Below are 17,154 nucleotides of genomic sequence, written 5' to 3'. Positions count from 1 at the left end.
CACAAATCTGATGATCTGGAATATCATGGCATATGACATTCTTTACCTAGCACTTGGAGGTTATAACCATGATAGTAATTCCCATTAGGTTCTGCTATTTCACACTTGTAATACCCCTCATGAATGAGAGCCACCACATCAATCTGAAGATCCGGTCTCTGGTCAGGCTTGAAGATCCAGGTTATTTGCTCATCCGTACAGTTATTGTTCACAATCTCATTTGTGGATCTCATGTAGGCAATTCTGCAGGGAACCTTGTTTGTTTGGATTATTTCCCATGTTGTTATAAGCACTTCTTCCCAGTGTTGAAGAGGGCAACAGAGGACAGCCTGCTCACCCACCAGCACCGTCTTTGTTGTGTTAGCTGGACATACACAAAAGCAAAACCAGGAAGAGAAAAGCTTAACAAGGAACCTTGTGTGCCCAGTTTACACAAAGCAGATTACATGAAACTGTACTAGAAATTTGCTTTGCATTCCCGAAATATGAGATTCACATAAGAAATTAACACTCATCAATACATATAATGGATCAAATTAAATACAAGTATAAATCAAATTTAATCTGTATGATATATTACTAATGAATCAACACATAGTCTCAAGTATATGGAAATTAAGAAAAGACTTGATAGCTAGAAGCAGATGAAACTATATAATCTATACATAGGCTTTTGATTATGGATAATACTAGATTTATTAAATTTATCATATACTTGTGATCCTCAGAAAATAGAGAAATCATTCATGTAGAATTCACCTCCTAAGTTTTGATGAGTGCAAAAAAAAAAATCAGGGAAGTGGCACTGTGGCTCAAGTGGTAGAGCGCTCACCTTGAGCTGAAGAGTGCAAGGACAGCACCCAAGCCCAGCAGAGTTCAAGCCCCATGACCGACAAAAAAAAAAAAAAATCAGGCACAGAATAATTAAATGTCAGTCACTAAGGGTAATATTTCAAAAAATTATAAATGTAACAAGTATATGGCATATGAAACATTTATTAAAAGTAATATTCAGGCTTAAGGAGACAAGAGTCCTTAATTGTACTTTTTAATAGAATAACAAAAGTCAGTGAAATCCACATAGCTAAAACTATAACCTATAATTTCACCAGCTAATGATTTCAGGAAGATGAATTTGAGATGTCTTAGAAATATTTGTTTCTGGTGAAAAATAGATATAAATACTTATTTCTGTTTCACATGTATATTTATATATGAAGGAGGAAACTTCTTCCCTTTGGAAGTTTTATATATAAAGGATTTTATTTCAAAAGAGTGTTATCAAATATAGCCTTTACATATATCCACTCACATGCAACTGATCTGTAATGTGATCCTATATTTTATTTCTGTATGTTCAATCAAATTATTAGAATTAAGTATGAAAGTTACCCTTGTGTCCATGTTCTAAGGTAAAAATTGTTGACATACAAGCAGCATCCACCACAAAATTTCACATTTCTGCTACACTGACTGAAGGTATCCATTACTGATAAGGGTTTCTGAAAGGTGATTACTCAACTGCAGCATCTGTTTCAATTTACCTGTGATGAATGTCCATGACTTTTACATGAGCAGAACTAACTATGTTAAAGAAAATGTTTTATAATTGAGTTTTGTTCTTGCTAACTTCTACATTTAATATCTTTCCTTCTCAGTTTTAGTGTCAATTGTCTCTTATAGTTATTTATCATATCTCATGGTGAAATAAAGATCACTTACCTAGATGAAAAAAGGTAAGATTTAATCACAGACTTGAGAATATCTATGCTCTTTTCTTTCCACCATTCCAAGTTATCAAAGGTTTAGAGAAAAGCAAGAACAGCCTTGTTTGAGAATCAGCCAGAGAGTAAGTCATTCGAAGTCCCCATACTACAATATTCAGGCCACCTGACTCTTCAACTAAGTTACAAGGGTGGCCTGAATCAAATCATGAGCTACTGATTTTTACCAAGGCCAACTCCATCACATCACACAGGGTTGCATGCTAGATAAGAAAACATATTACCTGCTGCAAGAGGCAATGAATTGTTCTGTGTCATCTTCCTTTCATGTGGACATAGGCTAGTTGAATCTAGAAAATATTTAGGAAAGAGAAAATAAAATGACTGTTGTCTATTCAAATAGAATAGAAGTCACTGTACCCCAACAGTTTCATTCAATATATCAGGAAACCAGTAGCCTTTAAATGAAGTATGCTAATAATTTGAAGCTTACATTCATACTGCATTAATGGTTGAAGATTCATGAAGCACTTTCTTTTTTCAACTATTTTGCACAAAGTTCCTCCAAATTACTTTCACTAACCCCCTTCCCAGCCAGAGAGATTGGTTTTGAAAGCCACCATCCCAGAAGACCCCATGGAGACAGTGATGTACACCAAAGGAGTTTATTGTCAGCAGCAGCTGACAAGGCCACCTCTCTCACAGGAGAGAGTGGAAAGGTGTCTGTCCTTTGTTTAGGGTCAAATATATAGTCAGGGGGCTAGGGGTGGGAAGTATGGGAAGGCCTCTGCATGTGGGCAGCTGAACACTAAAGATAGCTTGTAGCAAGGGTAGGGTTTTCCGATTGTAACAGTTACAGTTAGGCAACATTCTACTGATGCAGCTGAGGGCTAGATATGCTAACAGTTTCAGTATGAGCATTGCACATGAGCTGGCCTATGCAAACTCTTTTCTTGGTCTTCTGATGAACCCCTCACTCCTATGTCAAGACGAAGCATTTTCGTGTGAATTCTAAAATCAGAACAAAGAAGGGTTCATCCATGCCCCTTCCTTCCTCATTGCTTACCTTGTAAACAGGGAGAAACGATGGGACATAAAGCAGAAACAGAGAGAGGGAAAAAAATCTTCATCTACTTTAACTTTCTAGGTCAAAAGTTCCTGAACCCTATATATGAGCTTAACTTCAAACTTGGCTTTGAAGAAATTCTAAAATAAAGGATTTTTTAGATCAATAGAGGAGAGAAAAAGAAAGGAATCAAGATTATTTTTGTGGGAACAGTAGGGAAACACCACAGCTCTCTCCGACCAAATAGAGTGTTCCCATTTCAACACTCCGTTGCTCCAAGAGACCAACAGCAACAAAAAGGCGATTGCTCAGAGAGATGCAAGAAGTGAACAAAAGAAAAGGGGAAAACTTCAGAACCTACACCAAGAGGGTAAAGCGGAAAGAGCCTTCCCCCACCCCTTGCTGGTGGCAGGGCTCCATGCCAAGCAGTTGAAGCAGCGGGGCCCGGAGCAGAGCCGCTCAAGCGTCGCGGCTCTGGACCTATCTAGGACCACAGAACCACAAGCATCCTAAGGCTCCCAGAAGATTCCCAAGAGCCAGTGCCGACCCAGAGAATACAAACAGAAAACTCAGAACACAGAACCCACATGAAGACCCCCCCCCCACACACACACCCTCCCTAGCAGGATGCCTCTGCCTGACCAGCATAATAAGCAGCCCAACCCAGCCAGGAGCAGCAGTGGGGAACGACCCTAGACTCGGGACCCGCAGATGCAGACCAGCCCAGCCCTGGGCCGTGGCAGCCACGGTGGTGGCAGTAAACAACCCCAGACTCATTGGATGGTGTGGCCATCTTCACAGCAGCCTGTGTAAGCAACCCAGCCCAGCCTGGGACGGCAGTGGTGGCTGCAGCAACAGCAGCAGTAGCAGTAGCGAAGCACCCCAGACTCACGGCACGACCCTGCACCAGCCCATGGAATCAGTCCAGCCTGGAGCGGGCGGGAGCTGTGAGGAACCCCAGACCCGTGGCGGGGACCCCGACAGCATACACAGTGGCAAAGGCCGTGCAACACAGACCCAGCCTGCATCACCACCCAGCATAGCCCACATCATCTCAGCAAACATGGAACACGGTGTTGACCAGCAACCTACAGTGCACAAAACCAGCCACCTGCCACAGCACCGCTGGACAGCTCCCAACCACTACCAGGATAACTAAGCACACCAAAGGAGATGTTCCCCTACATTACCCCCACTGCCACAGGAGAACAGCACTAGTGGTAACCCCCCTCCTCCGCCCGAACTTGGCCCACCATTACCACCTGGGCTACAGGTCCTAAGGAACCTTGGAGCTGTGCAAGTGCACCAACAACCAGCAGGCACACCTGGCACAGCCAGCCTGCCAGGCTTGGCCAAGAGCACTCTTAGGAGGGAATGGAAGAAGTCTAGGCTGCTGGTCCTTGACTAAAGATGGGAAATGCCACCAGTTAAAGGAACCCTACCTGTGTCCCAGGCAAGAACCCTAGCTATCTTAACTGCCTGCTCCTGACTGGTCAGGACCTGAGTGCACACCCCAGCAGAGGGTGGAGTGTGTCTGCCCACCACAATCTGACAAGAGTAAGCCCTTCGTGGGCCAGGCCAGCAGCTGGAATGCAGCCCCATCCAATACAGAACCTCACACCAGGTAAAGTACTCTCAACCATCCCAGCACTGAGAGCAAGCTACATCAATTGCTCAGGAAAAAAATCCAGAACCAAGCAAAGGTAGCCACGTAGTGACCAAAACAATCAGAGCCTGGAATTGGTCTCCAACAATCCCTGAATCCACATGCGAAAATCACAGAGAAAAATTACAAGATTCATCAATGACCAAGATAGTAAACCAGACTCAAAGGCCAGCAACCACACAGGGGAGAATGCCAGTGAAAGCAAGAAAGAAATGGAAGACAAATACTATATCCAAGAGATGATAGAGGCAAAGACTCAAGGATTAAAATAAGAAATAGACCAGAAATTTAAAGAACAAACCAATGAGCTATCAAAAGAAATCCAGGCCTTCAAATAAGAAATGCACTCAAAAATAGATGCAGTACACACCTCACTAAAAGATGAGATTATTACTCTTAAGAAACAACATAGAAACTATAAATGGTTCAATTGCCTCCATGCAACCCACAACGGAAGCCACAGTTAATAGAGTGAATGAAAGGGAAAATAGAATATCATATACTGAAGACACTATTCAGGCACTGGGGAAAAAAAGTTACAGATCTGGGAAAAACACCCCAAAAATGCCAAAGGGAAGTCCAAGCACAAGCACACTGTGCCAAAAATTTTAACCTTCGTATAATTGGGATGGACGAAGGGGAGGAATACCAGAATAAAGGAATATAACACTTATTCATTAAGATCATCTCTGAAAACTTCCCCAGTCTTAAAAGAGAAAATCTTACCTACATAATAGCGGCCTACAGAACACCTAACAAGCAAGATCCCAGGAGGAACATTGCAAGGCACATTATAGTAAAAATGCTAGACTTTAGCAATAAAGAAGCAATCTTGCATGCAGCAAAAGCAAAGAAGGAGCTATACTACAATGGGAAAAAAATTAGAATCACTGCAGATCTCTCCACACAGACACTGAATAAAAGAAGCCAATAACTGCACAGACTGGTATATCCAGTGAAGCTAGAATTTACATTTGGTGGAGAAACTAAAATTTTAAATAGTAAAGAAAAGCTAAATGAATTGATAAGCAATAAGCCAGCATTACAAAGAATGTTAATAGAGAGATTTTACAATCTGAAGAAAGCAATCGAGAACAGGGATACATACCAGATAGACATTGTAAGGAATCCAACTTAGTAAACACAGGATGAAAAGGAAAGAAGAAAACCATAGGAAAGTAGGAAAATGGCAGGAAACATAATATAACTCTCTATAATAACCATAAATATGAATGGACTCAATTCACCAATCAAAAGAAAAAGAACTGCAGATTGGATCAGCAAACACGATCTTTTAATTTGCTGTCTTCAGGAGACCACCTCACGGCCAAAGATAAAAGCAAACTCCAAGTGAAAGGATGGATGAAGATCTACCATGCAAATGCCCCCAGAAAGAGGCAGGAGTTGTAATTCTGATATCTGATAAAATAAACTTTACACTAAAATCATTACAAAAAGACAAAGAAGGTCACTACATATTAATACAGGGAACAATCCAAGAAGAGGACATCACAATTGTCAATCTATATGCCCCAAACATCGGTGAACTCAAATATGTTAAGCAAATAAATACTCTTAGAGTTACAGGAAATGATGGATCCAATACAATAATACTAGGAGACTTTAATACTCTACTCTCACCAAAAGAAAGGCCTACCAACCAAAGAACTGGCAAACACGTCTCCAAATTAAATGATGTCATATCTCAAGCAGATTTAATCAACGTATACCGAGTTTTCCACCCAACACAAACCCAGTACACATTCTTCTCAGCAGTCCATGGAACTTTTTCTAAAATAAATCATTTAAGCATTTAAGCATAATTGCATTTAAGCAAATGCAAGAGGATCAACATAATACCCTGTATTCTATCTGACCATGAAATCAAACTAGTTCTCAATAACAAGGCATACAGTAGAAAAAACTCAAAACACATGGAAATTAAACAGCACTCTGCTGAACAACACATGGGTCACAGAAGAAATTAAGAAGAAATTTAAAAGTTCCTACAATTCAATGAAAATGAAGATACATCACAAAGAAACCTGTGGGACACAGCGAAAGCAGTCCTGAGGGGCAAATTTATTGCTCTCAGTGCTCACATCAAAAAAACAGACACATGGGGGGGAGGGGAGAGGGTTGGGTGGTGGGGGAGGCTGGGAAGGGATGTGAAGCGTAAACAAAGGAGGAGGCTGCAATGCTTGATAAGAAATGTATGCATTATCCTGTCCATGTAATTGTAACCCCTCTGTACAGTATGTTCACAAAAAAATAAAATGAAAAAAAATAAAGCAATGGAAAAAAAAAACAGAGACAGACCAAATAAACAATCTCATGATGCAACTAAAACTGCTAGAGACACAAGAAAAAGTTGAACCTAAAGTCATTAGACAGAGCAAGATAACCAATATAAGCTGAAATTAACAAAATAGAGACTAAGAAAACTGTAAATAAAATTAATAAAACAAAAAGCTAATTTTTTGAAAAAATCAATAAAATCGATGGACCATTACCAAGATTAACTAAAAAAAGAAGAGAGGAGAACCATCAATAAGATCAAAGATGCCACAGGAAAAATTACAACAAACATCCAAGACATCCAAACAATCATAAAGAAATATTTCCAGACTCTATACTCACATAGGAAGGAAAACCTAGCAGAAATGGATGAATTTCTAGAGAAATACAAATTGCTCAAACTGAACGAAGAATAAATAAATCAATTAAATATGCCAATAACCTAGAGATAGAGGAAGCAATCAGAAACCTTCCAACAAGGAAAAGCCCAGGACCAGATGGATTCACTACGGAATTCTATAAGACCTTTAAAGAGGAACTGATATCCATACTCTTCAAGCTCTTCAGAGAAGTAGAAACACAGGGCGTAATACCAAACTCATTCTATGAAGCCTAACACACTCATCCCCAAACTGGGCAAAGCCCAACAACAAAAGAGAACTACAGACTAATCTCTTTGATGAACACAGATGCGAAGATCCTCAATAAAATTCTAGGCAACAGAATCCAGAAACATGTCCAAAAAATCATACATTATGACCAAGTAGGCTTCATCCCAGAGATACAGGGATGGTTTAACATACATAAATCAATAAATGTAATCCTCACATCAACAGATCCAAGATCAAGAACCACATGATTATCTCCATTGACACAATTGACACAAAAAAAAGGCTTTTGATAAAATACAACACTCATTCATGTTAAAAGCTCTGGAAAAAATAGGAATAGAAGGAACATTCCAAAAAACACTAAAAGCCTTATATGACAGACCAACAGCAATATCATACTTACAGGGGAAAAACTACAACCAATTTTTAAAAACAGGAACAAGGCAACTCTCCCCCACTCCTCTGCAATGTAGTTCTGGAATCCTTAGCCAGAGCAATAAGGCAGGAAAAAGACATTAAAGGGGTCCTCATAGGGAAGGAAGAAGTTAAACTATCTCTTTTTGCAGATGACATGATTTTATACCTTAAAGATCCCAAAGGCTCCATCCCCAAACTCTTAGAGCTTATAAACCAGTTCAACAAAGTAGCAGAATACAAAATTAACCCACAAAAATCAATCACCTTTCTGTATACCAACAATGTACAAGCAGAAAGGGAAATCAAGGAAACCACCCCAAGCACAATAACCTCAAAAAAAAAGTATCTAGGAATTAATTTAACCAAAGATGTAGAGGGTTTATTTCATGAAAACTATGAAAGCCTAAAAAAAAAGGAATCATAGAGGATATCAGGAAATGGAAAGACCTTCCATGTTCCTGGATAGGCAGAATTAATATAGTGAAAATGACCATATTGCTAAGAGTTATATACACATTCAATGCAATTCTCATTAAAATTCCAATGACTTACTTTACTGAAATAGAGAAAACAGTCCAAAAATTCATATGGGACAACAGAAGACCTAGAATAGCCAAAACAATTCTAGGCAAAAGAAAAATGTAGGAGGGATCACGATACCAAACTTCAAGCTCTACTATAGAGCCATAATAACAAAGACAGCATGGTACTAGCACAACAAGAGACCTAAAGACCAATGGAACAGACTAGAGGACCCAGAAATAAAGCCACATATGTACAGTCAGTTGATATTTGACAAAGGAGACAAAGACATACAGTAGAAGAATCATAACCTCTTCTACTACTGGTGTTGGGAAAACTGGGTGGCCACATGCAGAAAACTAAAAGTGGACCCTAGCCTGTCACCATGCACTAACATCAACTCAAAATAGATTAAAGACCTTAACATCAAACCTAATACTCTGAAACTACTGCAGGACAGAGTAGGAGAGACAAATTGAACTTATAGGCACAGGCACGAACTTCCTGAACAGACTCCAGGGTCACAACAAATTGCAGAGAGACTAGACAAATGGGACTACCTTAAAATAAAAAGTTTCTGCACAGACAAAGAAATAACCACCAAACTAGAAAAAAAGCCAACTAATTGGGAAAAAATATTTACCAGCAAAATATCAGACAAGGGTCTAATATCCATTATATACAGGGAACTCAAGAAACTAACTCCTCACAAATCTAACAAACCAATCTTGAAATGGGCAAGGGAGCTAAAGAGAGACTTCTCAGAAGAAGAGATAAAAATGGCAAAGAAACACATGAGGAAATGTTCATCATCCCTGGCTGTAAAGGAAATGCAAATAAAAACAACACGGAGATACCACCTTACCCCAGTCAGAATGGCCAACATCCTAAAGTCAGCCAATGACAAATGCTGGAAGGGATGTGGAGAAAGAGGAACCCTACTGCATTGCTGGTGGGAATGTATACTAATACAACCACTTTGGAAAGCAGTCTGGAAGAACCTCAGAAAGCTAAATATAGACTTCCCCTATGACCCAGCCATACCACTCCTAGGCATCTACCCTGAACAACAAAGACACATGCACCTCCATGTTTATTGCAGCACTGTTCACAATAGCCAAAATTTGGAAACAACCCAGATGCCCCACTACAGATGAGTGGATCCAAAAATTGTGGTACCTATTTACAATGAAATATTATGCAGCCATTAGAAAGGACAAAATAATGGCATTTGAAGGGAAATGGATGGAACTAGAGCCAATTATTTTGAGTGAGGTAAGCCAAGAACAAAGAAACAAATGGCACATGGTCTCCCTGATATGTGGATGTTAATGCCAAAATGCAAGCAGATATGACAAAGTAAACAGGACTCAAGGAACAAACGACAGCCACTCATTTTTCATATCATTGCTAAATGACTCCATGTTCTTGACCATATAGATGGTAGATATATGCACGCAATGGAGGGAAGCCAGGAAGAGGAACAGAACAACATACAACAAAGGGACCCATCAGCTGCACTGGAAAGAGAAGAAGAAGAACTAAGCAACTCAAAGACAGCGATGGGAAGGGAGGAATGAGAGGGAAAGAGGGAATTGCCTATACTAAGCAAAAGGAAAGAAATGTAAACATCACCTGAGGTGGGAAAAATAATTTGTATTGTCAAAGCTCAAAGAATTCATGAAACTTACAGACCATGATAATGATAATTTGCCTTGTGAAGGTTAAAATGTGTTTGTGTCTTTCAGTATCACTATTCCACAACACTGTGAAATATCTCAACTTAAAAAAAAAGTGGGAGAAGGGAAGGGTTAGGAGGGATGGGTGAAAATGTTGTCAGATACCTTGTATTCATATATTCATTTGTTGAATGGGAACTTCTTTGTACAACTACTTAAAGATAATAATAATAATAATAAGTTAAAAAAACAAATGGAATAGAACAGAAAATATCTAAGTTGAAAAAAAAAGGTTATTTTTGTTACTACACAATACCAACAGAACCCATGAAGCCATTATATTATTTGAAAGCTGACTTGGCCTAATTGCAAATATATGTTGAAACTGTTGGTCAACACTAAAAAATAATGTATATCTGATTTTCTAGGTTTCTGCATTGCAAAGAACATCAAGAAAGCCTACAGAAAGAGAGAATATTTTTACCAGCTATATCTGATGATAAAAGCCTAAAATCCAGAATATACTTAGAGCTCAAAAAATTAAATTCTCAAAAACTAAACCCTCAAAGAAACAATAATCAAATTAATAAATAGTCTAATGACTTAAATAGAGACTTTTCAGAAGAAGTAAAAATGGCCAATAAACACATGAAGAAATGCTCAACATCTCTGGCCATAAAGGAAATATAAATCAAAATAATACTGATATTCCACCTCACCAGTTAGAGTGGTCATTATTAAGAAAACAAGCAATAACAAATGGAGATAATATGGCCAAAAAGAAAACCTGTTACACTGTTGGTGGGAATGTAACCTTGTTCAAACACTGTAAAGCACTATGGAGAGTCCTCAAAAAAATTAAACATAGAACTACCCTATGATACAGCAATCCCACTCGTGGGCATTGGATACAATAGAACTCAGACAAGATAAAAATAAAGCCATCCGCACAGCATGTTCATTGCAGCACTATTTATCATAGGGAAGATATGGAATCAACCCAGATGCCCCTCAATGGACAAATGGATCAAGAAAACGTGGTATTGAATATACACACAGTGGAATTTTACTCATTTATTAGAAAGAATGTTATTGTACCATTCCTAAGGATGTGGAAAGACTTGAAAAAGATATATTAAATGTAGTAAGCTAGATCCAGGGAAACAAAGGTTACATGGTTTCCTTAATTGTGATAGCTAGAATATACCTATATATCTACAAGTAAACATACTGGGTGGTTTGCAAGTGGAGAGCTGAAATAGTATAATCTTTTAGAAAGACTAGGTTGAAGTCTAACAAAATCACCAGGAAATGGGTACAACCAAGGGGGCAGCCAAGAGAGAGGAGAAGATGAATGAAGGGGGAAAGGGAGGGAGAATGCAGTCAAGAATTCATTGTATATATCACAAAGAAAATAAGGAAGGGGTGGGCCAAAGGCGGGTGAGAATATTAAAGGAGTGACATAGATCAAGATGCATTGTATTCATAGACTGCTTTGCTATATGGCCCCGCCTTTGTACAACTATTTAAAGACTAAAAAAAAAAGAAAATTGGAAACATAAAAATGTCTTCAACTAATGCTGTGAAAGACAGAAAATAGTGTATGACAGATATAGGAATAGATAACAAGGACAGTAAGTAGAAAATAGTAACCATTATGATATATATTAGTCCAATTATACAGTAATTAATTTCAATATCAATGATCTAAATACAGCAACCAGAGAGATTCGTCACAGAGAATCAAAGAGTAAGATCCTATTAAATGTTTTCTTCAAAAAAATTACTTTAAATGCACATACACACACATTATAAATATAAAGGGATGGAGAAAGTTATACTGTGTTAACACACATCAAAAGAAATTAAATAGTAAGTGAATTTTGTGACAGAGAAGAGTTCAGAGGCAGGAATGTTATAATAGCAAAAGAGAGCAATCACATAAGGATAAATAGATCAATTCTCAAAGAATATTTAACAATCCTTAACACATTTGTGTCTAACAATAGAGCATCAAAATACATGAGGCAAAAATGGATTCAAGAAGAAATAGATGATCCAATATTACAGTTAATTCACACCTCCATATTCAAAATGGACAGATCCAGCAGGTATGTAATCAATAGGGACAGAGTTAAACAAAAACAACATCAACACAAGGAGTATAATTTGACATCATTTATGTTAACTAGAATGTGCCTATAAATCTATAAGTAAACACAATGGATAATATACAAGTAGTTACAAATGAATTTGTTTTCTTGATGATGGTCATTCTAACTGAGGTAAGGTAAAATCTTCTTCCTAAAACAACAAAATATGCATTTTTAACAAGCTCTATGTTTGTACAAAAAAACCACATCTGAGCTATGGAACACATTTTAACAAATTAAAAAAAAATAAAATTCGATATCTACTCTCAGACCACAAATTCTTTGAGATAATACCAAACACTGGAAAATAATACATGGATAAAAGAGGAAATCTCAATGGAAAATATTTAAATATTCTGAGATAAATAAAAATAAAATCATTAGCTACCAAAATTTTTAGAAAGTAATTACAGTAGTGCTTAGAATTTAATAGCATTGAATGTAAATATTAGAAATTAAGAAAAATCTAACTGAAGTCATCTAACATCAACTTCACGATACTGATGTTAATAGGACAGCAAATCAAATTCAAAGAAACAGCAGAAGAGCTGGGCACCAGTGGCTCACGCCTGTAATCCTAGCTACTCAGTAGGCTGAGATCTGAGGGTCGAAATTCAAAGCCAGCCAGGCAGGAAGGTTCCTGAGATTCTTATCTGCAATAAACCACTGGAAGTGGCACTGTGGCGGTAGTGGTAGAAAGCTCACCTTAAGCTAAAGTGCTCAGCAATAGCACATAGGCCCACAAAAAAAAGAAAAGAAAAGAAAAGAAAAGAACAACAGAAGATAGTAATTATAGAAAATAATCAATAAAATTGAAAACAGAAAATGAAAAATATAAACAAAGTTGAAGTACAGAATTAAAGTACAACAAAACTAAAAAGAATAAGAAATGTTTACATAAACTACTATGGAATGTCCAAGATATATTGGAGGTGATTTTTTGTATATACATATGTTGTTATTATTATTGTGAAAATACAGGTGATATACAGAGGGATTACAATTACATATGTCCGGTAATGAGTTCTTTTTGTTGTTGTTGTTTTTGTTTCTGTTTTGTTGTTGATATTGTTTTAAACTCAGGGCCTGGGCACTGTCCCTGAGTTCTTTTGCTCAAGGCTAGCACTCTGCCACTTTGAGGTGCAGTTCAAATGTACTCATGGATATAGTTCCATGAATACATGCCTTTTTATACAATGCCACCCCTTCCCTTGATCTCTCACAGTTTTTCCATCTTGTCCTCACCCATAAGTTGTATTGTTCATTTCCCACATTGTGTCTGGTATCACTGCTACATTTCACCCTTTGTCCCTAACAAACAAGACAAAAGGAAAAGAAAACAAAAACAGCAACAAAGAAAAAAAAGATAGAAAACCCTCTTGCTTCCATTTCTTGGAATTCATTTCAGTAACTGATATTTTTATGATCATATACATGCACATAGCTATTGAGCCTTTTTGATCTTAAGAATATCCTGCTTTGGTCTTACTGTGTAAACATCTAGAGACCTGTATACATTATCATGTGCCATTGTATTATTTTTTTTCTTTTCAAGATATAAAACGAAACAGATAGAAGTGTGTGTAGTATGCAAAACCAGGCCCAGAGTAAAAGTATCTGTTCTTGGCACTTCTTTTGAATTTGTTGGAGAAGTGTTTAGTCATTGCAATAAAGCAGTGAGAAAAGAAAAGATATAGATCAGAAACAAAGACACAAAACTGTCTCTCCCTAGAGAACATGATAGGGGTCCACAGAGCAACTAGAACCAACTGAGTTCAGCAAAATCATAATATAAAAATATTCCTGATACTTTAAAATAATTATATTTCCACACTTGCACAATTATGTAATATAATTTAAAAAACAATTCCATTTGCAATAGTATAGACAAAATAGTAAGAACTGTAACCAAAAAACAGGCAAGACTTGTATACTAGAAGCTCTAAACAAAGTATTTTGCAGGGTTACATTTTAGAAAAAAAACCCTACATACATAAAGTAAGCTGTTGTGAGATAGACTCAGTATTGTTTGTTTGTTTTCCTCAAATTGTTGTTTAAATTCAACATAATATCAATCAAAATGAGGTAATTGTTACTATAAAAATTGAGAAGATGTCCCTGAATTTCTATGGGAATGCAAGCCTAGACTTACCAATGCAATTTAACCTCCATCCTCCTCCCCCGGCAAATAAAAAACCATAAAGAAACAACCCAAGTTCAAGCTTCACTTTGAAGCTATAAACCAAGAGACTTTTGTATTGCATAAAGGATAGATTTTGATCAATGGAACTGAACATACAGTCTATACATAGGTTTATACTTCCATTATTTATGTATTTAAAAATAACTGAAAATCAAGGATGACAATTTAAAGTAGGTAAAACTCTTTACAGCAACTGATGATAGAACGCTTGTTTGCCACATGCAGAAAAAAAAATGAATTTCAACCCTTCCCATCTACACACATAAAAATTACTCTCTAATGAATTGTTACTTTTTAATGTAAAAGCTAAAAACTGTGAAACTCCTGGAAGAAAACATTGGGAGAGTCTATAAGGCTTTGGCACTTTCTTAGGCTAAGAAAAAAATTAAAAATGAAAGAAAATTTGATAAACTGGGCATTATCAAAATTACAATATTTCATACTTTGAAAGAAATGACAAGAAAAATGACAGAATAAGAAAATACTTGTTATATATGACTGCTACATACAGTATATAAAGAATAATTAAGCATTCAATAATTTTATGTCAGTAAGATACTTGAGTGTTTCTAAAAATGACTGGCAGGAAAATGGAAATATTGGAATACATACATTAGGAAACTTCCAGTAACTTTTTTCAAAATTAAACATGTACCCACTGTATAATTTGATCACCCCAGAAGTGAAGTATTTACCTAACAAAAATGAAAACATATTATGCGCATGAATTTTCAGTGGCCTTATCACAAATATATATTCTCACTAGCCAAAAACTAGTGACAGCTGGTATCATTAATGAGCAAATAAATAAATGATCCATATTATAGTTCTATTCAACAACAAACAGAAAAACATATAACCTTGAACCTCAAGATCATTCTGCTAAATGAAAAAGAGATAAATACATCCTACATCCTACATACTGTAAATACAAAAATAGTAAGTCTGCTAAGGTGACCACTGGTTGCTCCAAATGACAGAGACAGTCTATAGAGATCCCTATGAGACACTGAAAATGAGGGAAACATTTTATATCTTATTTAGGGTGCTAACTCACAAAGTACACAACTCTCAAAACTGGTCAAATCATACATTTTACTTAAATGATGTGTAAATATAACTCAACGGAATTGAAAAGGTGGCAATTAGAAGTAATAACACAGAGCAGAGGTATGGCTCAGGTAGTAGAGGCCAGCCAATGAATTAAAAACATCAGATACCAAATTCAAGTCCTGGTCTTGGACAAAAATAATAATAATAAAGTTAAATTAAATAAAAATTAAATAAAATAGAAGTCATACCAGAAATTCCAACTTTTAACACATATAACAATAGAACATACATCCACAAAAATAAACACAAATTCCCAACAAACATCCTTGGCCCTTAGATGTTTGACAACAAACACCGATCAGGGTCATCAGTAGCAATGTGTTTTATTGTTTCATGATTTCACTACTAGTGAAACCTCTTAACTTCCAGCACCAGTTGTGAGTTTCCTTTTCCAGATCGTCACTGTCATCTGCCTGAGCAAGCACAGCCACCCCCACAGAGCACAATGGGTGCGGCCATGACAATGCAAAACCCGAGCTCCAGAGAGCTTTCACCCTCCCAAACAGCACATGACTTTCTTCTCGTGGTGTTGAGCAGTTTTTAATCTATTGTAAATTATTGCAGTGTGAGTTCTGATTTCAAAAAAAAAGCCCCAAAACCATTCATTTCTGAAATCATAGCATCGGGAATGATGCTTGGTTAACTGTTATTAACCAGAATACAGCATGTTTCCTGCTACACTTATGTAGATAATTTTGCTTTTAGTATTCATTTATTTCTAAGGTAGGGATAAGAATCCTTCCCAAACAATGTGATTTATGGTCTGATGAATGAACTTCACCTAAGACCCTTGAATTAGTAGAAAACTCTAGACTTAAAAAAAATAATAAATCTATGATTTTGTAAGATGCCCCTATGGCTGAAAAACAGAATAGAGCATAATGGTTTTTTTAAAAAATTATTTTTATGAACATTTCTTCACAGGTCAGCACTGTATCACTCATCCTTATGGCTTATTATGATCTTTATAACGAGCCATCTTTATTGTTATTTAACATTTAACTACCCCTTAAAATTGACCACAAAGTAAATATATATTGAAATCTGTGAAAGTAGTCGCTCATTTTGTATTGGCAAAGCCAAGTGAAATAATTTCTCTCTTCATTTGGTTGTTCTAGCTTTTGAACTTCAACACTGCCTCAAACATCAATAACTTTTCAAAATTACTTTAACAAATTTTGAAGTGAACCTTATAGTTTAAGCATTAAGTCATTTCTAATAGCTAGAAAATGATGGGGGTTGTGAGTTTTACTTCCTCTTTAGCTTCCTATTTTGCCCCTGAATTTTTGTCAAAAATTAAATGAATTCATTTTGATTTGTTTGGTTTTTTGGTGCTACTGGGGTTTGCATCAGGGCCTCATGGTTTTTTAGGTTAGTACTTTACCACTTAAACTATGTCTCTATCCTAATTAAATTAATTTAAATGTCATTTTTCCCTTTGTATAACATGGATTATTGGGTTGGTTTTTTTCTTACTTAACAAGTAAGGAATGAACAAAACATGAAAGAACACTACAAGCTGAGGTGTTAATTACATTATAATCAACCAGTACATTTATCCTAAAAATTCAAGTTTCATTTAAAATAAATGCAGCTTTGTGACTGACATCTTTTTTCATTTTTGACATGGGGCTTGAACTTGAGGCCTGAGCATCATCCCTGAGTTTTTTTGCTCAAGAGTAGCAATCTGTCCCTTTGAGCC

General features: G+C 36.7%; 1 protein-coding gene across 2 annotated transcripts in view; it reads right to left on the bottom strand.

Moving 5' to 3' along the window:
- Cd200r1 (CD200 receptor 1) overlaps positions 1-17,154 on the bottom strand; it is a 31,869-nt gene that overhangs the window by 8,126 nt on the left and 6,589 nt on the right. For both annotated transcript variants that reach the window (XM_070030246.1, XM_070030247.1), the window contains exons 2-3: positions 2,009-2,074; positions 47-364 (exon numbers count right to left, since the gene is read on the bottom strand). In XM_070030246.1, coding sequence (XP_069886347.1) covers positions 47-364; positions 2,009-2,074 — 384 coding nt within the window. The remainder of the gene's footprint in view (positions 1-46; positions 365-2,008; positions 2,075-17,154) is intronic.

Source organism: Dipodomys merriami, unplaced genomic scaffold (assembly GCF_024711535.1).
Source record: "Dipodomys merriami isolate MVZ:Mamm:240054 unplaced genomic scaffold, mDipMer1.0.p SCAF_2, whole genome shotgun sequence".
Taxonomy (NCBI): Eukaryota; Metazoa; Chordata; class Mammalia; order Rodentia; family Heteromyidae; genus Dipodomys; species Dipodomys merriami.
This window is presented reverse-complemented; position numbering and strand designations above follow the sequence as displayed.